The sequence below is a fragment of the Diospyros lotus genome, chromosome 11 (genome assembly GCF_014633365.1).
Source record: "Diospyros lotus cultivar Yz01 chromosome 11, ASM1463336v1, whole genome shotgun sequence".
In the NCBI taxonomy this organism is placed as follows: domain Eukaryota; kingdom Viridiplantae; phylum Streptophyta; class Magnoliopsida; order Ericales; family Ebenaceae; genus Diospyros; species Diospyros lotus.
This window is the reverse complement of record NC_068348.1, coordinates 16544067-16570316: the sequence shown is the minus strand read 5'-3', so window position 1 is coordinate 16570316 and position 26250 is coordinate 16544067. Positions and strand designations below refer to the sequence as shown.

General features: G+C 38.7%; 1 protein-coding gene across 1 annotated transcript in view; it reads right to left on the bottom strand.

The window, feature by feature from the left end:
• Positions 1–305: 305 nt before the first annotated feature.
• Positions 306–26250, bottom strand: part of LOC127812470 (CSC1-like protein RXW8) — a 69173-nt gene continuing 43228 nt past the window's right edge. Inside the window, exons 6-11 of the mRNA XM_052352865.1 lie at positions 22229–22527; positions 8201–8477; positions 7590–7868; positions 1135–1368; positions 868–1051; positions 306–794 (exon numbers count right to left, since the gene is read on the bottom strand). Of these exons, the coding sequence (XP_052208825.1) occupies positions 775–794; positions 868–1051; positions 1135–1368; positions 7590–7868; positions 8201–8477; positions 22229–22527 (1293 nt within the window). The 3' untranslated portion in view covers positions 306–774. The remainder of the gene's footprint in view (positions 795–867; positions 1052–1134; positions 1369–7589; positions 7869–8200; positions 8478–22228; positions 22528–26250) is intronic.

Sequence of the window (26250 nt, the reverse complement as noted above, 5' to 3'; positions counted from 1 at the left end):
ACAAATAATGGGATGCTTTGTTCAATGCATATAACTTTTATTCAAATACACAAGCTACTAATGTCTAGTCTCATATATAAATAAGAAAATACTATTTATATTTTTTGGATTATACTTTAGACTACACAATATAACTAAAATGACAAAAGTATTCCTCCTCAAGACGATGAGACGCGAGAGATATTTTAGTTATTTACGCACGCGTGTAACTTAAAGTGTGTAACTTTTGATGTACAAGTAATATAGCGAATATAAATAACGGTTTTAAAATTATACAAAACTCTACTTTCTTTAGTTAGATATGGACAACCAGTTTCTACAAATAAGCTACTAATGTCTACCCAATTATAGATGAATGATTCTTAGCACAATAAAAAAAAGGAAAAAAAAAAAAAACAGAATAATGAATGTTCTAACGGTTCCTAACACAATTTTGATATATTTCTTGAAGTGATATAAAAAATAAAAGAATAAAAAAATGACAAATTAAAATAGGGTGGAAAGCAGAGCTTCATATCTTCTCTACAAAACCTTCAAATATTGACCAGCTCTTTACTTACAAGAAGTTTCTTCCAGGAACTGAGCACCAACTTCTGGTGGCGGCTAATGTCATCTTAAAAGTTCAATTTTGTACCAACACACTAAGGCTCAATCCAATTTTTCTCTTTCTCCCTTTCTTCATTTTTCTTTTTTGCTCTTCGTTTTAGCTTTTCAGTTCAAGTTCAATTCTCCCATCACCAAACTGGAACCGGGCAACATGTAATAATACCTCCTTCACCGTCGGGATTTGTTTCCTGTAAACAGGAGGCACAAAATGAGATCACATGACCGATACTGAGAGTTTTTAATTGCAAGGTGAGATCGTACTTGACATCATGTCCTCTGGATCTTGAAGTATGGCCCTCTGTCCTTCCTCAAAATGATTGAGGGGCACACTTTTATCCAATTCATTGGGAGTTGATGCAAACTGACAATACGCCGAACGCAATTGCTCGTGAATCTCCTCCAACATCCCGCATTGGGCATCTTTTTGATCCATATCAATAAGAACCTTCAAACAAGCCCACATGTCAAATCAGGTTTGAAGATACAGAAAGATAAGTTGGAAAGATGTAAATACACATCCAATCATACCTGTGCAGGATGGTCCTTAAATACAGGAATAAACCTTTGCCTGCAAAACTCGTTGTAAAGAAGTGTAAGGATAATCAATGGAATAGTGAAGCCTGATGCAACTGTTGATTTTTTCAGTCCAAATACCCCCATGGATAGTATTTGTGTCATCACCAATGAGCAGATTGTTGAATTATGCACAATAGGCCAAAACCGGCCACCACTTTGATATTTTGTGACATATACATTGAGAATCTGAAAGATACAAATGCAGAATAAATTGAAAAGGGCATCCATCAGTTGCAACTGGAAAACCAAAAATAGATAAATAACTAGACGGTAAATCTTTATTCAGACTTGGGGTTCTGCATACAGTTTGTGTGCACCAGAACACTATCCTCTCCTTACATAATCAGACTTTTTGAAGGCATGTTTGGCGTATCATAAATCAATACACCTTAAATTTGGGGGAAACACCGCATAGTAGTTAATAGGTAAAAAAAAAGGATGGGATTTGTGAAATAATTGGGAAAAAGAAGAATACTTTCTCACTCATACTAGGAATGAATGTACAAGTATAAATAGAGAACAACTCCTAAGAAATCTCCTAAGTTTTAGGACTGGATAATTCCTAGAATATAGGACTAGATAATTCCTACTTTCTAGGACTAGATTACAACAATTAATTTATAGAAAAATACAACATAAATCAGAAAGTTAGTTGCTTGCTACTCTATCTTTATCTTCTACTTTATCTTCGCCAACACTCCCCCTCAAGCTGGAGAATGTATATCGCACATTCCAAGCTTGCTTGTCAAATCATCAAATCTCTTTACACTGGCAACCCCTTGGTCAATATATCTGCTACCTGATCCTCTGAAGGCACATAGGGTAACTGTATTAAATCTGCTTCCAATTTTTCCTTTACAAAATGTCTATCAACCTCAACATGTTTAGTCCTGTCATATTGAACCGGATTATGGGCTATGCTGATAGCTGTTTGATTATCACACCTTATACCAATTGGGCCTTGGATTTGAATCTTTAGGTCTTCTAAAATGATTTTCAACCATAAGACCTCACATAGACTTAGGGCCATGGCCCAGAACTCTGCCTCTGCACTTGACTTTGCTACCACAATCTGCTTCTTGCTCCTCCATGATACCAAATTACCCCCTAAATATACACAATTACCACTTGTAGATCTTCTATCTGTTACTGAACCTACATAATCTGCATCTGAAAAACCATTGATGTCCAGTTCTTTCCTTGCTTTAAAGAGAATTCCCTTGCCTGGAGTGGTCTTCAAGTAGCTTAAGATCCTCCTCACAGCTAGCATGTGCTCCTCTGTTGGATTGTGCATGAATTGACTCACAAGGCTGACTGCAAATGCTATGTCTGGCCTTGTGTGGAATAGGTAGATTAGTCTCCCAACAAGTCTTTGATATCTCCCTTTATCCACCATTTGACTGTTTGGATTATTCCACAATTTACTGTTAGGTTCAATTGGAATTTTAGATCATTTTCCACCAAGCATACCTGTTTCTGCCAACAAATCAAGTACATATTTTCTTTGGGATAGAAAAATCCATTCGTTGGAGTAGGCAACCTCAATGCCTAGGAAATATTTGAGAGTGCCCAAGTCTTTGATTTCAAACTCTTTAGCCAATTTTTCTTTGACTTTTACTTGCTCTTCTTTATCATCACCTGTAATAATCATATCATCAACATACACTAAAAGAATTGTTACCTTGTGTTCCTTTGAATGCTTTATAAAGAGAGTATGATCCCCTCTACTTTGAAAATACCTTAAAGCTTTCATAGCTTTAGAAAACCTGCCAAACCATGCCCTGGGGGATTGCTTAAGGCCATATAAGGCCTTCTTTAAGTGGCATACCTGTCCTTCATTTCCTTCTTGGAATCCTGGTGGTAATTCCATATATACTTCTTCCTCTAAGTCTCCATGGAGGAATGCATTTTTTGCATCTAATTGTTGTAGGTTCCATTCAAAATGGGTTGCCAAGGATAAGAGGATTCTGACCGTGGTCATTTTTGCTACTGGGGCAAATGTTTTAAGACAATCAATTCCATATGACTGGGTATATCTCTTAGCCACCAGCCTAGCCTTATATCTTTCAAGGGTGCCATCTGCCTTGTATTTAACATTAAAAATCCATCTACACCCAATAGGATTAACCCCTTTTGGTTTGGATACAAGATCCCATGTGTGGTTCTTTTTCAATGCCCCCATTTCTTCCATCATGGCATTTTTCCAATTCTGATCCTTTAGTGCCTCTTGGACTGTTTTAGGAATGATAATTGCATCTAAGGATGCTAGGAAGCTCCTATGTTTTGGGGAAAGTCGGTGATAGGAGATATAATTGGTTAAGGGGTGTTTTGTGCAGTTTCTCACCCATTTTCTAACAGAAATAGGGAGGTCTAGATCATCAAAGATAGATTCAGTAGAAGTCATGGGAATGGGTTGTGTGAGATCATTACCTTGACTAGAGACTGAGGACTGGATCTGCTGGGGTTGTTGGCCAGGCTGCCTCCGCTTGTAAACATAGGGTGAACCCTTAAACCGTACTAGAGGTGACAACATTTGAGTGGCTATTTCCCTATTCATTTCAGCATGATCTTGTCCTTCTATATGGCTGCCAGTACCTGAACATAGGTTGCTGTCAGTGGTATGGGAAGGCTGGGCATTGAGGCTAGAATGAGAGTGTTGTGGCTGTTTGGAAGCAGGGGCAGAAGCTGGAATTGGCATGGCTGGAATGGCTGGGTTTGGAATTGATAGGTGGTTAGTCGTGGTATTCCAAAGATCACCGTGGTCACCATAAGTAGGCTCCCCCTGGTGACCAGTGATAGAGGAATGAAAAAATTGAAGGGTTTCAATGAAGGTAATGTCCTTAGAGACATATAGTTTTTGGGTAGGAGGATGATAGCATTTGTATCCTTTTTGGGTAGGTGAATAGCCTAAGAATACACATTTGATTGCCCTAGGATCAAGTTTATCTCTATGTTGTTTGGAAATATGGACAAAAGCCACACAACCGAATACTCTAAGAGGTAAAGAGTTGTGCACATTAAAATCTGGAAAATGTATAGTTAGGCATGCAATAGGGCTTTGATAGTTGAGAATTTTGGTTGGCACCCGATTAATAAAAAATGCAGCAGTTAGGACAGCTTCCCCCCATATAGTTTAGGTACATGATGATGATGAAGTAGGGTACGGGCCACATTAAGGAGATGTCTCATCTTCCGTTCGGTTACTCCATTTTGTTGTGGGGTGTCGACACAAGAAGATTCATGGATAATCCCTTCTTGTTGGAAGAATTGATGCATATGATGATTGAAATAATCACGAGCATTGTCTGTCCTAAATTTTTGGATAGGGGTTCCAAATTGGGTAGCTATCATTTTGCAAAAGTTTGGCAATACTGTCCCTATGGCTGTCTTATCTTTAAGCAAAAAAACCCATGTCATACGGGTGCAATTATCAATGAAGGAGATAAACCATTTTGCCCCAGAATAATTAGGAATTTTGCAAGGCCCCCAGACATTCGAATGGATTAAGGAAAAAGGTTTTGAACTAATTTTATTACTGATTGAATAAGAAACACGATGTTGTTTAGCCAAGATGCAAATATCACAATGAAATATGCTAGGGTCTATAGACCTAAAGAAAGTAGGAAACATAGCTTTCAATAGTGAGAATGGAGGGTGGCCTAGGCGGTAATGGTGCAGCCATATTTCTGAGTGATCTGCTTCATTGTTTGAGGAGTATGCCACCTGCAGCTGGTCCCTAGGTGGTTGAGAGTTCTTCCCCATGAAGCAGTACAGCCCATCCTTTACCCTAGCGGCTCCAATCCTCGTCCCGGTCTTCAATTCCTGAAACTCACAATCATTAGGAGAAAAAATGGCTAAGCAATTCAAGTCCTTTGTGAGTTGATGGATTGAGAGAAGTTTGATGATAATTGAGGGACATGTAGGACTGATTTAAGAGATAAATTTGGGCAAAGGTTAACTTGGCCTTGACCAACAATAGGGACTGATTTCCCATTGGCAATGGTAATTTGTTTGGAGGTGTTGAGTGGCTGGTAGGTAGTAAATATACTTGGATTGGGCGACATGTGGCTAGTGGCTCCTGAATCCAAGATCCAAACATCATTCCAAATAGTCTTTAAGGCAGTAAAGTATGCAGAATTTGTGTTACCTGAGAGTGCTAAAGAGCATGTGCCTTCTTGCATAGTCTTAAGAAAGGATTTCAGCTTATGGATCTCATCAGCATTAAGTTGAGTGAGATCAGGGCTGCCATCTGCATCAGTCTTTTCTCCAGATTTGCCCTCCTCTTGGGTTTTGTGAGATAGGTAGACTTGATTCTTTGGAGCCAAGTTTTTAAACCCACCAAGCTTGCTGAGAACTGCCTCCTTTCCATGTAGCTTGAAACAAGTGTCTCGAGTGTGCCTAGGTTTTCGGCAGAAAGTGCACCATAGGCCATCCTTGCTGCTGCCAGGTTTTACCTGCTGTTCCATCCTTCCTAACTTCCTTGGTCCATTGCCCTTGTTTGACATTAATGCTGAACCATCAGTGGTTGCCTCCTTTAGCATCACAATCCTCCTATTCTCCTCACTCCTTACCATGGCAAATACTTCATTGATGGATGGTAGCTTTTCTCGACCAAGTATCTGCACCCTAACTTGATCAAATTCATGATTAAGTCCAGCCAAGAACTCAACGATCTGATCCCTATTCATTATTTGATTAAGGGTCACAGCATCCTCCTTACATATCATCTTAATATTTTGATAGTGATCCAACTCTAGCCAAAGGCCTTTCATGTAATTATAATATTCCATAACTGTCATCCCACCTTGTTTAGCCCCACTAATCTTGGTTTTAATTTCATAGATAACAGATGCATCTTGTACCTTTGAGTAAGTTTGTGTTACAACCTCCCAAATCTCCCTGGCAATCTCCAAAAATATATAATTCCTACTTACCTCAGGTAGCATGGCATTCCATAGCCAAGACATGATCTGGGAATCTTCGATTTCCCATGTGGAAAACAATGGATGATCTGCATTAGGAGGAGAGGCCGTGAGATGGGCAATTTTCCCTTTTCCTTTGAGAAAAGTTCGCACCAATTGGGCCCATTGCAAGTAGTTTTTTTCGTCTAGGCGGTAGGATAGGATGATGTTTGGTAGATCTCCAGCAACAACACAATGATTTATCTCTTGACTAGGATCGACAGGCTGCTCCTCCTCGGGTGAAGACTCTCCAACAACAATATCAGATCTTGCGGACATTCTAGACAATTTGGAGAATTTGGGAGGGCCAACAACAGAAGCAGATGGCTAATGAATAAAGGAGTGCAATGAAGGCACTCAAAGAGAGGTTAGGAAATGTGCAATGAAGGCACACGGCTAGGGTTTCAGAGGCTGTAATGGTGGCTCTGATACCATATGAAATAATTGGGAAAAAGAAGAATACTTTCTCACTCATACTAGGAATGAATGTACAAGTATAAATAGATAACAACTCCTATGAAATCTCTTAAGTTTTAGGACTGGATAATTCCTAGAATATAGGACTAGATAATTCCTACTTTCTAGGACTAGATTACAACAATTAATTTATAGAAAAATACAACATAAATCAGAAAGTTAGTTGCTTGCTACTCTATCTTTATCTTCTACTTTATCTTTGCCAACAGGATTACAAATTCTGAAAACAGGGAAATATTATTGGACAGATAATTCTATCTTATTAAAAAGAAATTCCTAGTTCTTTATTCAAAATTCAAATCATTTGGCATCTGAATTTAACTATAAAAATCTGCTGCCAGACCCAATATATTCTTCCAGCCTAGAGACTGAGGATAAAGATCAGAAGCAGGAAGAGAAGTGTGTTAGCTGGAATTTCATTGGCACACAAGGACCAAAAAAAAAAAAAAAAATGAAAAGAAAAAAGAGGCAAACTCCATTTAGAATACTCTCAACACGTTAAAGTGAATATCCATTACTTTCACAAAGAGTAATGAAAGAATTTTCCTACTTATCACAAAAAAAAAAATCATTTCCCACTTTCAAAGAATCTAATGTACCCACAGAACCAAAAAGGGGAACAGAAAATAAAAAAATTAAGTTCAAACACTCAAAAATGATCTCAGACAGAATTATAGAACTTCTAAAAGATACTTCAGCCAAAAAAAAAAAAAAAAAAAATTCTAAGAAGGTAAATACATTAAAGGACCAAAAAATCACACATTTTAAAGATAAAAAGATAAAAATTAAACTCTATGTGACTTTTACAGAGAAGGATAAACATCTGTAGAAAATCCAAGGCAAGTTACTTCAAAGAAGTTATGAGATAAAAGAACAACATACCAAGCTTTTATCCCACTATATGGGGTCAGCTATAAGAAGTTTACAGATAATAAAAAGTAAAATGTATGTATAAATGGAAATGCTCACCTGATTACGGTACACAAGATTCGCAAGGAAGAAGTAAACCAGCAAGAATGGCAATATTAAAGGAGCCATCACAGAATAAACAAAGCCAATGAATCCAAACAAGAGAACTCTTGGAAGTTCCGTGTGGTATGGGAACGAATAAACGCCACAAGATGGATCATCATTGTATCTGAGAATAAATTTATAGCAAAAGTTGGAGAGAAGAGCGTAAGGTTGCATGAGTTCAGATGACAAACTTGCCCAACCTGATGTCAGAACATAAGTCATAAAGAAGGTTGTCTGCACAGTATTGAAATCCATAATCAGGGTTAAGACTGTTATTGAAGGTTCATGTTAATCAAAACTGATTTCTTTTTATGAGTTTTTTTGGGGAGGGGTGGTATTACTCCAATTTGAACTCAACCTATTTGAAGAAAGCACAGAGATGACAGAGAGCACAAAAATCATAAGTGAACTGCTAGGCTGGCCATGGAAAGACTTCAATAATGTGAGTGGAGGGGAAAAAAAATATACATGCCAATTGGCACCTATTTTTGGTGATTGAAACAAAAATAAAACAACTACTATCTTAATAACTGAAACAAAAACAAAACAAGAAAACATAAAAATACCTGTGCAGGTACTGCAGTGGCAAGTAAGGCAGTTACATCCCCGGGACGAGAAAAAACGCTCAATCTTTCAATAACTCTACCTGACAAAACATTACCAAAAAATATATTCCAGATGAAGAAATATAGAATTTTGGTGCAGGCACTCCTTTTCCTGTCACTACGAGAGATAGGTCCCTCAATTGTAGAAAACAACATCATTGCTGGAGGAACAGCATAAAGAAATATCATCAATACCACACTTGGAAGATACCCAGTCACCACACGGATTATATACTTGCTGCACACAAACAAGAGCAAGGTAAGCTGCTGTTTACATGTCTATTTTGAGTCATATTACATGAGTAATGTGAGTAATGGACACTAAACCTATCTTCTAGTTGTCTCCGTTATGTTGACACAAAATAAGTGGAAAGAATAAAGAAGAAGAAGAAGTGTTGGATTAAATGAATCCGGTTGTGCTGCTAGCCATATTTTAGAATTACAATTACAGTTAAGGGGTATTATTGTAATAGGGTATAATAGTTTGTTAGGGATATTTGGCTATTTTTTAAGGAGCACATGGGTGTTGTTAGAAATTAGTTAAGAAGTTAGCTATGCCTATAAAAAGGTCAATTGTAAGAGGAGAGGATTATGTTTTTTGAATTGTAAGAGGAGAGGATTATGTTTTTTGAATTGATAAACAAGAACTAGTTTCTCTCTACAATTCTCTTCCATTCTCCCTCTCATTTCTCCCTAATTCTTCTCTCTCTCCCATGAACCCTTCTCACTTCCCTTTCTAACCTTAATCAAATCCTTGGGTCATGACAATTTGGTATCAGAGCCACCGTTCCTCGACAGCTTTCTCTGTTGATTAATTTCTAATGGATTGACGTTTGTTGTCCGACGGAAGTTGATTCTTGGGATTAGAGGGCGAATTCAACTCCGGTGATTCCGACAAACCTTGGTAGTTAGGTTGAGATTTGAAGCCGCAATTTTCGACAATCCAGGCTTGAGAAAGAGGCGCAAGGCTAGGCCAGGCAGTTGAGTGAACAACAATTTAGACAGAGGCGACGCGACCATAGGAGAGTTCACAGTTGGTGATCGGAGGTGAGTCAATAGTTTTTTTGTTGGAACCAGGCGTTTTCCTTTGCGATTATGTGAAGCAATTCAGGTGAAGTCTATAACTGAGCTGATGGTCGCAACCAGTGGACTGTGATTGGGAGGGTTGCGGCTATTGCAAGTTAGAAATAGCAGGTGGAGCAGGTTCCGTAATCCACTATGACTTGAATATTGGAGGCAACGCTCCTCAGGGAAGAAGCAACGACTGAATTCAGAATTGAACTTGGATTTGGAAGGCATAGCCGAGTAGAGCAAACTCGGAATTGAAAAGCAAAACCGAGCAAAGTCACTTCGGCTTGAAATTGAAGACGATGTAGGCTAGGAGAGGTCTGCAGTGATACCGAGTTGAATTTGGAGGCGAATCAGAGTGGCACAACAGTAGTTTCGTGGCTGGAAATGTTGCTAATCGTAGCCTAGATTTGAAGACATGTGAAAGTGAAGCATACTTCGACGATTCCAACAAGTTTGGGTGGGACTCTTGGCTGAGGATTAATTCACGGCCGTTGATTTTGGAATCTAATTCTGATGCATGGAGGTAATTTAATGGTGGATAGACGGTTGCTTCTGATCTGATTATAAAGGACTCTTGGTTCGAATTGTGGAGGAAAAACGATTGTTGAAGGCGAAGCAGATTCAAGAGGCGTTTTAGAGAAGTGATTGGGTAATAGAAGATGCTTGTTGTTGGATCTTGAGGAGAAAAGGACCCAGGCAACTTCGACGGGGATTCTGGAGCGACTGGGTTTGGGTCGCTGAGTCGGTGATCTTCGACCTCGGGAGGCAACAAAGGGTCGACGGTGATCTTTGGTTCAACGGTGGTCCTCGACAGTGATTTTGGACGATGATAGATCTGATCCTTGAAGGTGATTCTTGGTTCGGCTGGAAGGCAACGAAGGGAGGGTGGACCACAACCACTGAAGTGCGACTGTTGAGGCAAATGTGAGTTCGTCAAAGGTGAAGCGGATGACCTAGAGAATTGCGACTAGATCGAAAGACCATTCCGCCCCAGACCAATAAGCTTCCTACAGGTGCGGCTGTGGTGTGGCAGTTTTGATTGGAATTCCGACCGAAGTTTTGTGGGTGTTGTTGCTTTGATTGGAAGGCACTGTGTGCTACGGTTTTGGTAGCCTTCTGACCCTTTCTGGTGAAGCGACTGGGGTGTCACAACGAGCTTTCCACCTTGATCGGAAGGAGATTCCAACCATTCTGGAGAGCCAATTCAGAGTAGAACCGGATTCAAGGCCAGGCGATTGTGAACTGGAAGGCGCAACAGGCCGGTGTTTCTGACGGTGATTCCAGCAAGTATTGGGTATTATTGCAGCAAGCGAGACAGGATATTCGGTAGCCCTAGGAGACTCTTGAAGGCCGATCAAGTTGTTGTAACATGCCATTTATTCCAGTCCTAAAATAGGATTGACTCCGAAGCAGAACATTGGCTGCAATTTGCCATTTATTGGATCAATTTTAGAGGTAACTGGGTAAGGTAGTTACAGAAGAGAAGTGTTGAGGATTCAGGATGGACAGTGCTCTGAATTCTTGGCTCGTGTATCATTCTGCTAGTGAAAGTTCTGCCAAGGAAGGCAGTGTGCACATGAGGCCATGGGAGACTTAATTGCGGTAGAATAAGGCTGCATTTTCAATGGGGTGTCCTACTCGTGAAGTTAGGGGAGGCAATGCATACATAAAGCAGAATGCTATAATCTCAGTTGGATATAACAGAAACCATGAGGAGTTTGGCCAGAATCATGGGACATGGGAAAAGAAAATGGATAATCAGTTCAATCTAAGGTGCAAGGAAACAACCAGTGGGATACATGAAGAGTGCGAGAAATTCGGTCGTATGTTCCGTGAGAAGCTGCAGGAGTTTGCAATGATACTGACTAAGAAGTATCATTACAACTTCCCTGTAGAATACTTCGATGATTATCGAGGAAGTTTTAATAAGGAGGAATTCCTTAAAGTGGAGCAGCCGAAGGAGGACAGCCTTGCTGAAAGTAATGTACTCCAGCTACCAACAAGTAAAATTATTTCCACTTGAGGAGGCCCTTACTGAAGATATAGAAGGGTCTAAACATGTTGCTCCCTTGGTCTTGGCTGTGGAGTACATGGAAGAAGAGATTGGGGAGGAGGAAGTGGAGGATGACACTCAATCAGTTGGCAGCCTCTCAAGCACTGCCACTGGTGTTGAGACTCTTGATGCCATTGATCTCCTGAAACAACAAAATAAGGAGTCTAAAGAGGAGAGAAGGAACAAAGGATTGCATTGGGCACCTTGCTTGGAACATCTCACATGTATGTCATTGGCACGGGCACACAAGACAAAGCAAAGTTAACATTGCAACCAGAAGAGTTGGAGGATGGGGTTGTAGGACTGATGACGCATTTGGAACCATTTTTAACAGCAATAAGGAAGAGGTGGATGGCTAAAATTGGTATTGCAGCAAGTTATAATGATGTTACTGTTGAGGAAAAAGAAAAGAGGAACCAAGAGACAAGGGAAATAAGAGATAAGAACAAGAAAAGGCGAAGAAGAAACCAGTGGGTGAAGATGGGCATTGGATAAAGAAGCAACAACTACGTGGTAATAAGTTTCTTGGGGACAAGAAACATTTCAAGGAGGGGAAATTGTCACGACCCTTGGGTATTATAGAGGCAAAGTTGTAATTGAGTTACAATTACAGTTAGGGGGTATTATTGTAATAGGGTATAATAGTTTGTTAGGGATATTTGGTTGTTTGTTGAGAGCACATGGGTGCTGTTAGAAATTAGTTAAGAAGCTAGTTATGCCTATTAAAAGGCCAATTATAAGAGGAGAGGATTATGTTTTGAATTGATAAACAAGAACTGGTTTCTCTCTACAATTCTCTTCCATTCTCTCTCTCATTTCTCCCTACTTCCTCCCTAATTCTGTTAAATCTCCCCCTTCAATTCTTCTCTGTTCTTCCCCGAATTCCTTCCAATTCCTTCTAAGACCCTAGCTAAACCCTAGGGTCATGACACATGCATCAAAGAGAATAAACAAGTTTAGACTCAATTATTTGGGTTTGGCTACATGGATTCATTCTTTCTAGTTGGCCCTTTGCAAAAGTTCCATATAATCTCTTACACAAACATTAAACATGGGATGTGAAATTGACTAGAAAAACAAATAAAGACATGGATATGAAAATGCATGTTTCTTGACAAGAAGACCATGAGATTATGAAATGGAAAATCAACAGAGACTAATTAATGTCTCTACTTTTCAAATTCTCAATTAAGTTACACTAGCACAATACAGTTGATGTTTGCCAATTTAGAAAATTGATATAGTAGGAAATTTCATGACAAAGGAAGGACAGAGCCATTGATTTCCAAAATACTGTTAGTTGTGAAAGAAGAAAAGAAAGAAAATAGAGAGAATTTAGAAGAAAGAACTGAATTCTCAAATGCTTAATCAGGATCTCAAAATGATACCATTGAAAAGATTAAAAGGTATTCCTGTCTTTTCTCTTATGGCCGGAAATAAAAGGATAAAGAGATAAGGCTGTTAGAGATAATGACATAAGGAAAATAAGATAATACCAGCAACTCTATCAGTTTAAAAGTAAAGGATCAAGTGATAAGGCTGTTAGAGATAAGGTAGACAAGATAATACCAGAAACTCTAGCAGTTTAAAATTTCTAATTCAAATCTGTATACCTGCACCTATAGTTTAGGAGATAGATGTTCCTATTTTCTAGGAGATATCTTGTATAGCTGTGTGTATATATATCTCTCATAGCTGCAGAAATAAATTAGAGCTTTCATTTAATCGAGTAAAGTATTGTACTCGAGAAAAAACTCTCTTAAATTCTTATAGTACTTGAGTGATTTTGTTTGGTACTCGAGTAAGTCCCCTTCATCTTCGGTTCATTATTTGTTCATGGTATTAGAGCCAGACGTTTCACCAGCAACGATCAATGACAAGCTCGACGCCAAATCCATCTATAGCAGAATCCTCTATGGTTCTGACTGCTTCAAACCTTCAATCATCTTTCGTTCCCCCTCACTTAGAAAATTCCTTGATCAAAATCATGTTACATAGGCAGCAACTTCCGAGAATGGTACTAGCCTATTTTACTGGTGATCAAGGGTAAAGGTAAGATGGGATACCTGACAGGAGCAATAGCTATGCCAAAAAAGGATTCAACAACTTGCAGCACTTGGGAGGCTGAAAATTCTATTGTAATGGCATTGCTAATCAATTCAATGGAGCCAAAGATTGGGCAATTATACCTGTTTTATCAAATTGCAAAAGATATCTGGGATCCTGTAAGAGAGATGTATTCTGATTTGGAAAATATCTCTCAAAGTTTCTAGGTTCGTTATGCTATTTGAAACTATGAGAAAATAATTATAAGAGGAAAAAACCTAAGAAATTAGCCTCTCTTAGCTTGTTATTTATAATAGGCATAACGAATATTAAACACTTACGAGCTTAACCTATGGGCTTAATCTAATTACAAATAAAACCCACACATCTAATAATTACAATATATACAATTATACTAATAATTCTAACACTCCCTCTCAAGTGGGAGCATAGATATCATATGTACCAAGTTTGTTACAAATATATTTCACTCGAGGACCCTTTAGAGACTTGGTGAAGGTATCTGTAAGTTGATCATTGGAGTTAACAAACTTTGTAACAATAACACCTTCAACCAACTTTTCTCTAATAAAGTGACAGTCGATTTTAATATGCTTAGTCCGCTCATGGAACACTGGATTGGAAGCAAAGTGTAAGGCAGTCTGATTATCACAAACAAGTTTCATAGGGGACACTTCACAAAACTTGAGCTCCTGCAGGAGTTGTTTCAGCCAGATGAGCTCATAAATTGGATTAGCCATAGCCCGATACTTTGCCTCTGCACTAGATCTAGCTACTACATTCTGTTTCTTACTTTTCCAAGAAATCATATTTCCTCCCACAAGAACACAATACCCAGAGGTTGACTGACGATCAGAAGGAGATCCTACCCAATTTGCATTTACATAACAACAAATATCTGTGTGTCTCTTATCCTCATAGAGTAGCCCTTTACCTGACGTTCTTTTGATATATCTCAGAATCCGAATAACAGCATCCCAGTTAGAATCACATGAAGAACTGAGGAACTAACTAACTATACTCACAACAAAAGCAATGTTAGGACGAGTGGCTATGAGATAGTTCAACTTGCCTACCAATCTCCTATACCTTCCAGGATCTGAATAAAGCTCACCCTGTCCCAGCAAGAGTCGTACATTCGGATCCATTGAGGTGTCAATTGGTTTGCAATTCACCATACCAGTTTCTTTTAAGATGTCAAAGGCATACTTCCTCTAAGAAATTGAGATACCATCTCCTGATTGAGCAACTTCAATACCTAAGAAATACCGAAGTCGGCGTAGGTCTTTGGTCTGAAAGTGCTGATGTAGATGTTCCTTTAGCTTATGTATTCCAACCTGATCACTCCCTGTGATAATAATGTCATCTATATAAACAACAAGATAGATACATAAGGAAGAATGGCGATAGAAAACCAAATGATTAGCTTCACTTTGAGTGAGACCAAAGGCTTGAACCACAGTGCTGAACCTGCCAAACTACGCCCGTGGAGATTGTTTCAGACCATAGAGAGACTTCTTGAGTTTGCAGACTACATTAGACTCCCCCTGAGCAACAAAACCAAGTGATTGCTCCATATATACCTCTTCCTACAAATCACCATGAAGAAATGCATTTTTAATAGGCCGAATAAACTAATATATATTTAATTTTGGGTCAATTTTCAATTTTATCCACTTTTGACCTTTTCTTCAATTTGGTCATCGAATTTTCACATTTGTTTCAATTTTATCCTCAATCGACCAAGCGTGTGCCCCACCTTACATGGCGACTGATGTGGCCTGCAGATGTGTCCATTATTGGACACATCAGCAAAACACCTGACTTGACCTGTCCTGCCTCGACCCGCTCGCTTAAAACCCATTATCTTCATCCTTTAGTTAGGGTTTTAAGCCCTCTGTGCATTGCCACTGTCGCCAAAGTAGATGCCGGAATTGAAACTAGCGTTCCGTCTTCGACCTCCAGCTAAACTTGATGTAGCAAAGACGAAGAGTCGTCCCGGATTTTCATTTCAACACTTAAGGGATTGGAGCCAATCCCCACTAATCAAGGGATTTGTCTCCTTTCCATTTCAACACTCCTCCTCAAGTTGGCTTGAAGATATCTTCTATGACAAGCTTGCTCGCTCGCTAGATTTTCAAACTGTTTCTTATGTAACCCCTTTGTGAGGATATCAACAACTTGATTAACTGTTAGAATGTAAGGCATACAAATTATCCTATTGCTAAGTTTCTCCTTGATAAAATGCTTATCCACAGCTACATGTTTTGTTCTGTCATGGAGAATCAAATTGTGAGCAATGGAGATTACAGCTTTGCAGTCACAGTAAACCTTTGCTGGTAAGAAAATAAGAACCTTTAAGTCCTTTAGTAATCTTTTTATCCGCATAACCTCACAAATCTCGTGGGCTATTGAGCAAAATTCAGCTTTAACACTACTTTTAGCTACTACATTCTGTTTCTTGCTCCTCCAAGTGACAAGATTAGCTCCCATGAAGGTGCAATAGCCCAAAGTAGATATTCTATCTGTAATGCTGCTTGCCCAATCTGTGTTAGTATAGGCCTCTATGTGTAGGTGTCCTTGTTTTTTGAAAAACAATCCTTTTCCAAGTGTTCCCTTTAGATACCTTAGGATTCTATAAGCAGCTTCAAAAGGCTCTGAACTTGGCAAATGCATAAATTGACTTACAACACTCACTGCAAAATCTATATTAGGTTGGGTGTGAGATAAATAGATGAGTCTACCCACAAGTCTTTGGTATTTCTCTCCATTTACCACATCTTTAGCTTCAGTAGGTTGTAGCTTTAAGTTCGGTTCTATGGGAGTTTTGGTTATCTTGCATCTAGGTATTCTAGTTTCATTAAGCAAATCTAGAACATACTTATGTTGGTTGATAAAGATTCTCTCCTTAGATCTTGCAAATTCCAACCCAAGGAAGAACTTTAGGAGGCTCAAGTCCTTGATCTTGAACTCATGAGCTAGTTTTCTCTTAAGCTCTTCAATCTCTCCCATATCATCGCCAGTCATTATTATATCATTCACACAGACAATTATAATTGCCCTCTTACCGTCACTAGAGTGCTTGAAAAACATTGTGTGGTCCACTTGGCTTTGAGTATAACCATAACTCTTGACCTCTTTTCCAAACCTTTCAAACCACGCTCTTGGAGATTGTTTCAAACCATACAAGAAATTTTTTAGATGGCATACCTTGTTGGTACCGAGGCTCCTCTCAAATCCAAGTGGGGGTTCCATAAACACTTCTTCCTCTAAATCACCATTTAAGAAGGCATTCTTCACATCGAGTTGGCGTAGAGGCCAATCAAAATTCATTGTGAGAGAGAGGAGAACTCGAATAGAGTTTATCTTTGCCACTGAAGCAAAGGTCACTTGGTGGTCGATGCCATATGTTTGGGTGAAACCCTTGGCAACAAGACTTGCCTTGTATCTCTATCTCCCATCTGCCTTACATTTTATAGTGAAGACCCACTTACAATCTCTAGTTTTTCTACCTCTCGGTAGCTTCACAATCTCCCAAGTCCCATTCTTTTCAAGAGTATTCATCTTCTCCTTTACCGCTAACTTCCAATCTGGGTCACCAAGGGCATCTTAAATAGTTCTTGAAACATGTAGGTTAGAAATCTTGGAAAGAAAGGCTTTATGGTGATTGGACAGTTTTTGATATGACAAGTATTTAGCAATCGGGTGTTTGGTACATGATCTCACACTTTTTCTAGTAGCAATAGGGGCATCAAGATCGAACAGGTCAAATAAGAAAGAATCTGAATGAGTGAGTTTAGAGTTACCTTGAGAAGAAGAAAGACCATCATTCGGAGATGCCGACTGTTCAATTGTTAGAGGAATATTCGAACTGATAGTATTCTCTTGAGTTTGCCTTCTCATATAAAACTGAAACTCCAGTTCTTGGATTGTTTTGATCCATTTGTGGTAATTCTCCCCCTAGTTCCAATCCCAACATGCTAGGCACCTGTGAACTAAACACATCTTGTTTCGTACTTTTTTGAACATTTGTTTCCTCGAATTGTTTATCAGGGTGTAGTGGAGTATCAAACATGGTTGGAAGAGGATCATAGATTTTTAAAGAAGTATTGTCCTCAACATGAAGATTCAAAAATTTATCTTCTTCCACAATATTTATATTCTCCTACTGAAGAGGATTTTTGGAAAAATAAGGTTGAGTCTTGAGAAAAGACACATCCATACTTATATAAGTTTTTTTGGTCATAGGATTAAAGCATTTGTATCCTTTTTTATTGGGAGCATAGCCCAGAAAAATATATTTTTCAGCTATAGAATCCAATTTGGAACGTAATATTTGTGGAACATAAACAAAACAAGTGCATCCAAAGACCTTCAAAGGTAACTTAGAATATAGTCGACACATGGGAAATAATTTTTGTAAAGAATGTAAAGGAGTTTCAAAGGTTAGAACACGAATAGGCATTCGATTGATGAGATAGGAAGATGTTAAAATCGCCTCACCCCAGAGGTATTTGGAAACGTTCATGGAAAACATAATAGCCCTAGCTACTTCAAGTAAATGTCTATTTTTGCGTTTAGCAATACCATTTTGTTGGGGGGTTTCACGACAAGTGGATTGATGTAAAATTCCTTTTTCTTTCAAAAAAACTCCCAAAGATTCATTAAAATATTCAGTTCCATTATCTGATCGAAGAATACAATTTTTTGTGTTAAATTGAGCTTCAATCATATGAAAGAAATCCTTGAAAATTCGAGATACATATGATTTCTTTGCAAGTAAGTAAACCTAACAAAGTCTAGTATGATTATCAATAAAAGTTACAAACCACCTTTTACCAGATGAAGTGGAAACCTTTGAGGGTCCGCAAACATCACTATCTATCAAATAGAATGGTTTTAAAGGGCAGTAGGGTTTTGAAATAAATTTAACACGATGATCTTTAAATAAATGACTACTTTCACATTGAAACATAGAAGGATCCACTCCTTTAAACAACTTAGGAAATACATGTTTTAAGGAAAACTAGGATGGCCTAACCTAAGATGCCATTGCATTATTTGAGTAGACACAGAAGTTGAACTATTACCACTCAATTTGTGAGCTTTTTTATGACGGAAGACATCCCTATCCAAATAGTAGAGTCCACTTATCTCTCTAGCACTCCTAATCGTCTTCTCCGAGTTTTGGTCCAGAAAACTACAATAGGAATAAAAAAGAGATAACAAAACAGTTAGTCTTTTGAGAGTTTACTGTTAGAAAAAATATTATAGGCAAGTTTAGGAACATAAAGTACCGATTGAAGATCAATATTGCCAGAGAGACCTTTACCTGCATAGGTGAAAGACTACCATTAGGTATTCTTACTTTTTCACTACCAGAACAAGGAATATACGAGTTGAATAGATGTGACAAGTCGGTCATATGATCAAATGCTCCTGAATCAATAATATAGGGAACTGATTTAAAGGAACCAAATAGGGAAAATAAATTTCTACCTGAATAGACCAATGAACAATTGGGTGTACCGGGTGATAGATTGGGCTTTAGCAATCTCAGAAGTTGATCAATCTACTCTTTGTTGAATTGTTCCGCTTCAGCTTCATTAGTAGTGGGTTGGGAGCACTTCTGTTTGGGTTTCTAGTTGGTTGGTTTTCCATGAAGCACCCAGCAAGTTTCCCGAGTATGGCGTGGTTTGTTACAGTGATCACACCAAACACGAGGCTTCCCTTTAGCTTTTCCTTAACCAGAAATATGCCGTCCACCGGCATTAGCATTAGCAGTAACAAGCGCCATATTTTCGGACAACCCACTTGCGCCATTGTTCTTCCGAAAAAGCTTCACTTAGTGATGGAAGAGGATTTCTTCCAATGATCCTTCCTTGGACTTCATCAAACTCAACATTGAGTTCGGCAAGGAATTTAAACACCTGGTTAGCATTGACTATTTGTTGATAATGCTTGCAATCATTAGGACTTTCCCACTCATAAGTGTTGAAGAGATTTAGATCTTGCCATATACACTTCAAGGAATTGAAGTATGTGATGATAGTGTCGCTACCTCACTGAATCTCACTGAGCTTCAAGTTAAGTTTGTAGAATTTGGGATTAATTGCCCAAATCAGAGTACATGGCGATGACTTCATCCCATAGTTCTTTTGCTGTAGAAAAGCACATGTAGTTTGGGTTGATCTCTTCCTCCACGGAGTTCACAAGCCATGTCATCACCATTGATTTGTCTGCATTCCAAATTTCATACGTTGGGTCCTTACTGTTAGGAGCCGGTGTAGCACCGGTTAAGTAATCGATCTTTCCCCGTCCTCGAATGTACATACGAACAAATTAGGACCAATGCAGAAAATTGGTGCCATTAAGATGAATAGTAGTAATTTGTACCGGGTGTGAGTCGGAGGAGACTCGAAGGACTCGGAACTGAACCTGATCAAACTGTGGCTGATGGGTAGGAGCAGTTGATGCAACGTCAGACATGGTGGCAAAAGAAGCAGTAAGAACAACACCAAGAGATAGATCAGATCTAGTTATCAACAAGGACCAAATCTAGGTGTGTCGGCAGGCAAGGATCCAGGGACGAACGATGGTGGACAGGAGCAATGACAGCAACTGAGATAGGCTACTTGGCTTAAGGTTTGATGGTGTAAGGATGACTTCCCTGCTTAGATACCATATAAGCTAAGAGAAGAAGGATTTTTATTTCACCATAAATGAAACAACATGATTCCTATCTTTTTATAGAGGGAGGATATGGCAAATTGGGATATTTTAATTCTAAACTATAATCAATCAATCAAAGATTTAGGCCACTAATCAAAGGATTGGAGCCAATCCTTACTAATCTAGGGATTTGTCTCCTTCCCCACAATCAAGGGATTGGAGCCAATCCCCACTAATCAAGGGATTTGTCTCTTTTCCATTTCAACAGGAAGTCAAATACTCGTTCCTTTTCCACCATTTTAGAGTACTTAACTTCATCTTTGGTACACTCCCAACTGATGTCATAGAACATATTATAGTATTCGAACAACATATTATAGTATTCGGTTATCAAGTGATTACCTTGGCTAGTGGCCCTTATAGCTAATCGAACTTCAAAACACTATGTTGTGTTTTCCATGTCTGAGTAAAGACTTTGTACAGACTCCCATACTTCTTTGGTTGTTTTGTAAAACAGATGGGTCCTCCCTATCTTTGGCTCCATGGAATTGATGAGCCAAGCCATAACTATGGAATTCTCAGCATCCCATGCTTCATAGTTAGCATCTTCAAGATTTGGTTTTGGGGTTCCCCCGGTTAGATACCCCACTTTTCCTTTCCCTTTCATAACCAACAAAACTGATTGGGACCACTCCCAAAAGTTAGTCCCATTTAGCTTATGTTGGGTGATTTGAAGGGTGTGGTGATCAAGGGAAATAGGGACAACAATTGGTGGTAAGGATCTAGTGGATGTAGGGCAAGTAGTGGAGTCTTCACTAGTTGGCGAGGAACTGGCCATCTTGGAGCAACTTGTGTGAAGAAAAGAACTAGGTATGCAGTCATCGGACCGGTGGCTCTAATACCATGAACAAACTTAGATGTTTTAGGAAGAAACACTCTAAGTAGAAAGGGGTGAAAGGAACAAACTCTTTCACATCTTCATTAGATTGTATGATGCATTTAAATACAGAAAAAACTTCTATCAGCTATCTCCTAAAATCTAGGAATTCAAAATACAAATTTGAATTTACAACAACAGATAAGATAGGATTAAACTTTGAAAGGTAGTTCTTCTCCTATCTTTTAGGAATGGCTGCAACTTCTTTTGAATTCATCCTCTTCTTCTTTATCACCTTATCTCTTATTCAAACCACCTGTTCTTGTCATCCCTTTTAATTCGGAATTCTTCCTTTTCATTGGGATTTCTTCCTCAACAAATTCTCAGGGTCAAATTTATTTGACTATAGTACAGACATCCATGTAAGAAACTACCATAATGGAAGTTGAATAAGCCTTTTGAGGTTCAAAAGATCAGCATTTTTAGTAATTGACTACAAACTTCTAAATATAATTGTATGTGAAAAAAGGCATCCTTTTTCAAGGGTGAGGGTGAAACCTCATGCCATGGAGCACATACATTCTACTTAAAAATACATTAATAGATACAAATAAAAGAAGAAAAGAACAATTAGCTGCAACTTAATTTAACAAATAAAATTCACTTGTAAATTAAGCACAACTGCTAATATAAAGAAATTATTTCATATTTCATCAGCAAAATAGTTTATGCTGATGTAGTCAAAGAGTGTCATCTTCAAGAGAAATATAAAACAATTATATACATTTGTTAGCATATAATGTTAAATCATATGAGATACATAGAGTTTATCAAACAGAGAGAGTGTATAGTTTACACAAAAGTAGTAAAAGAGTATCTTCTTCAAGAGAAATATAAAACTATAACTATATACATTTGTTAACAGGTAATGTAAATGATATGAGTTATATGGAGTCTGCTGCATAGACATAGTGTGCATTCATGCACATTTACAGTTATACATTTTCTAGATATAGATAAAATAACTTCAGCAATATTTGGTTAGTTACAAGATTGAATTGAAGAAAGTTAAAAAGAAACTGAGGCATATGGACCATACACATCATAAAGGACAAAAGATGCATAAAAGCATGCAATGCACATGAATGCTTAATAACGCCCTTGCCTTCCACTAAAGGCAATTGAGGACAATCAGGCTTTGAGGCAAGCCTTGAGAAGCTTTCTAAAAATATGACAATAACATGCTTACTTCTTTAAATCTCCTCTCAGAAAAGGAAATCGTTTCTGGAGACCCTCTAGGTGAAGGAGACCTTGTACAAAACCCACAGGTCCAATAAATAAAAGCGTCAAAACGATAGAAGCGATGCGAGTTGCTAGCTTTCGAATCCAAAGTTGTTTGTATGGTATACAAAGATTTTTCCAATAGACATCAAGTGGTCCTGGAGCCCGATCTGTGACCCAATGCATGGGATTTGATGATTGAAGAACACGTGAAGCAACTAAAGCAGCATATCTTGTCCTGAAGAAAACCAAAGCAGCTGCACATTCCTGCACTAGAAAATGAACTGCTTGAGTAGTTGACCCAAAACTTGCAATTTGGTTTTCTCTTTTTGCAACACACAAATGTTTCCAAAAGCATACTAGCTTACAAGATTTCTAGACAGCAGTGACTGACAACAATAATGCAATAAACAAAATCATTTTAGAAAACTTTTGCAGATAATAATGTCACATGCCAAGTATAAACTAAACTATTCTGAAACTTTAACTGCTCAAAAACAACATATCAAGCCTTAATCCCAAGCATGGATTCGGCTACATGGATTTTGGCTCATTATGTTTGAAGATGGTGATTCAGATGGGTACCATAGTTGATGCTGGGGCTGCAAGGGGCAGGGGTGGATGATCCTGGAGAATGAGGTTGGTGGCAGCAGCAGTGGGTGATAGAGGCAATAGGCAATGGTGGTAGTGATGGTCAGTGGCATTATTGTGGGTGAATGGTGCAAAGGGGCTGTGGTAGGTTGTATTGGTGGTAGGCAAATAAAATGTGGCTTCACTGACAATGATAGTGGTCCTTGGTGCCCTGGTGGTGATAGTATACAGGAAATGAGTGGAAGCAGTAACTCCGATATTGATGATGTCATGGTGTGTGGATGGTGAGAACTGCAACCATTAGTGGTGGTTGTAAGTAAAAAAATTTAGCACATTTTTTTTATAACAATGCATAACACTTTTTGCCCCTTTCTCTAAAATTTATAAGAAACTACTGTTGAGTCAGATTTTTTGATTATGGAGAAAACATTTTTTTTCCCCAGTATTTCAGCATTTACTTTCAGAACACAGACTATAGTTTCAAAACTATATGTTGTACATTAAGTTTTGAAACCAGTCTTGACATGTTTCGAAACTAGCTGCTTGATCAAAAAGGTTTCTGTTTTCAAAAAGTTTTGAAACCTACTTTCTTTTGATTTGAAACTAAATCTGATTTACAAATTCTAAAATACAAGCATACTGTTTCAGAACAACATTTTCATGGTTCAAAACTTCTTATTATTTTATCAATAATTTGCAATGAAAACCAAGTATTATTATTTAAGTTGGAAAATCTCTCAAATAATTCAAATTTTCAAGGTCTCCCTCTCCTCAATTATTTTGGAGCCAAAACTCAAAAGAGATGGCTTTTGATTAGATACCTTTTTCAGCTAAACACCATGCCTACTTTTTATCCAATCAGTTTTTTTTTTTTGTGCAGAAATCCATGTGGGGTGTCAGGATAAAGAGGCAGATGTTTCAAAACAATCTTCAAAGCGTCAGTTCAGGAAACCATGTTTTTTAAACATAGAACTCGAAAAACGTGACAATTTTTGTTCTGTTGAAATGACTACTGCCAAAATGGCTACTTTTTGAAAAGCTGCTGCAACATGGACTATAAGTAGAAGGGCTCTTCTACACTGCCCAACAGATTCTACCGAGGGGGTTATCGAAGGCGTCAAAAAGACAGAAATGCCCTCGCCCAAATTGCAAATTTGCAAACCTTGCCATTGCCTTGCTCGCCTGCTCTCTCCTCCCTCTCCCCTTCCCATGGCCGCCGATGCAACTGCCGACCGCTGTTTGGTTGGAAAAGGCTTATCCCTTTTATCTTGAAACCTTTTTCACATGGAAAAGCCTTTGAATAATGGAACCACCTCCTAGTTTCAATAATGGAGTTACAGGGCAAGTTTGCAAGCTGAAAAAAGCTCTTTAAGAGTTAAAATAGTCCCCAAGGTCTTAGTTTGATATATTTTCTAAAGCAATGAAGACCATGGAACATAGGCAAAGTAGAGGAGATCACACCCTATTTATTAAGCATTCGAAGGAGGGCAGCCTCACAACATTGCTTGCATATGTTTATGACATTATTGTCATCGGGGATGACTTTGATGAGCAACAGTAGCTAAAGAAGGATTTGGCCCGAGAATTGGATATCAAAGATCTGGGTAAGCTTAGGTACTTCTTGGGAATAGAAGTAGCCTACTCTAGTGCTGGTATTTTCTTTCCCAAAGAAAGTATACCATGGAATTGCTGGAGGAAATAGGGATGCTAGGTGGCAGGTCAGCAGATACTCCCTTAGAGCCTAATTTGAAGCTAGGAAATGCTGATGGTTTGGTGGTAGAAAGAGGAAGGTATCAAAGGTTGGTAGGCCGTTTGATTTACCTATCTCACACCAAGCCTAACAGCATTTGTTGTCAGTTTGGTGAGCCAGTTTATGCATAATCCAACTGAGGAACATATGCAAGCAGTGAGGAGGATATTATGCTATCTAAAGGCAACTCTATGGAAAGGTTTGTTGTTCAAATTAGGAAAGGAATTAGAAGTTGCAGGGTATACATATCAGTATTCTAAAACGCGCTAGGCGTTAGTCAGGCGGTTACGGAGGCCTAGCACCTAGGGCGCCTATTGCCTGCCTGCAAGCAGCAAGCAGTAAGGAGGAAGATGCTTGCTTCTTGACGAAGATGGCCCAGCAAGAAGCAAGGAGCAAGGAGGAAGATGGCCATACGTATCGGAGGAAGAAGAGTGAGAACCACCAGGGAGAGAATGGCCCAATTAGCAGCGAGAAAGAGAGAGAGAGAGAGAGAGAAACAATGAGATTGGTGGTGAGAGAGAGAGAGAGAGAGAGACGACGAGTTTGATGGCAACAACAAGTCTGATGAGAGACCATGAACAGGAAAGCGGCTAGAGAGAGTAACAACGAGAGAGAGAGAGGGAATGATAATCGGCCCAGGTCGCGCGGGACCTAGGCCAAGCGACTACCCAGGCAGCTAGGCGCCGATTCGGCCCGACGACGCCTAGGGGTGCCGATTTGGATTGATTCGCGGCGGCCGCCTTTTAGAACATTGATACAGATGCTAACTATGGGGGCTCATTGGTGGATAGAAGGTCAACTATAGGGTATTGTGTCTTTCTTGGAGGCAACTTGGTATCCTGGAGGAGTAAAAAATAGGGTGTAGTGGCTCGGTCTAGTGCTAGAAGACCTAAAAATCTCTAGCTATAAAGCAATGAAGTTGTTTTGTGATAAGCAATCAGCAATCAGTATTGCACGTAACCCTATGCAACATGACCAGACCAAACATGTTGAGATTGATAGACATTTCATTAAAGAAAAGTAGGAAGCTGGGGAAGTTTGTATATCCTTTGTTACCTTAGAAAATCAGATTGCTAATGTATTAACAAATGGACTACCTATCAAGAAATTTGAGGAACTTATAGGCAAGCTGGAAATGATTGATATTCATTAACCAGCTTAAGGGGGAGTGTTGATTGATTCCTCAATCTATGGGATTGATTATCAATCTCAATTATCCTACAATCTATGAGATTGATTATAATCAATCTTAATTGTTGGATTGATTGATTTATGTAAATTAATAATTGATGTAATTAGGATTCCTTCTTTTTCCTTAGTTATAGGATTTGATTGGTTTCTTTCTCCTATATATAATGTAACCATTCCTTGTGAAGAGTAAGAGAAATATATACCAACTTTTCAATTTTCTTCTATAAATCTACTGTGGCAACGTCCCTTTGTCAAGATGTATATACTTCCCAAGGCTCTCTTGGAGGAGATCATCGAATATCAAAGAAAGAATTCTAAATTCTTCCTCAACCTTCTCTCATCTCTCTTCCTTCTCTCTGTTCTACTCTGTTTCTCCCTTGTTGCATCTTTCTAATTCATGCCGAATTAGGGGAGCAACTATGAGAATCCCACATTGCCTCAGCAAGGGAGACCTGTGC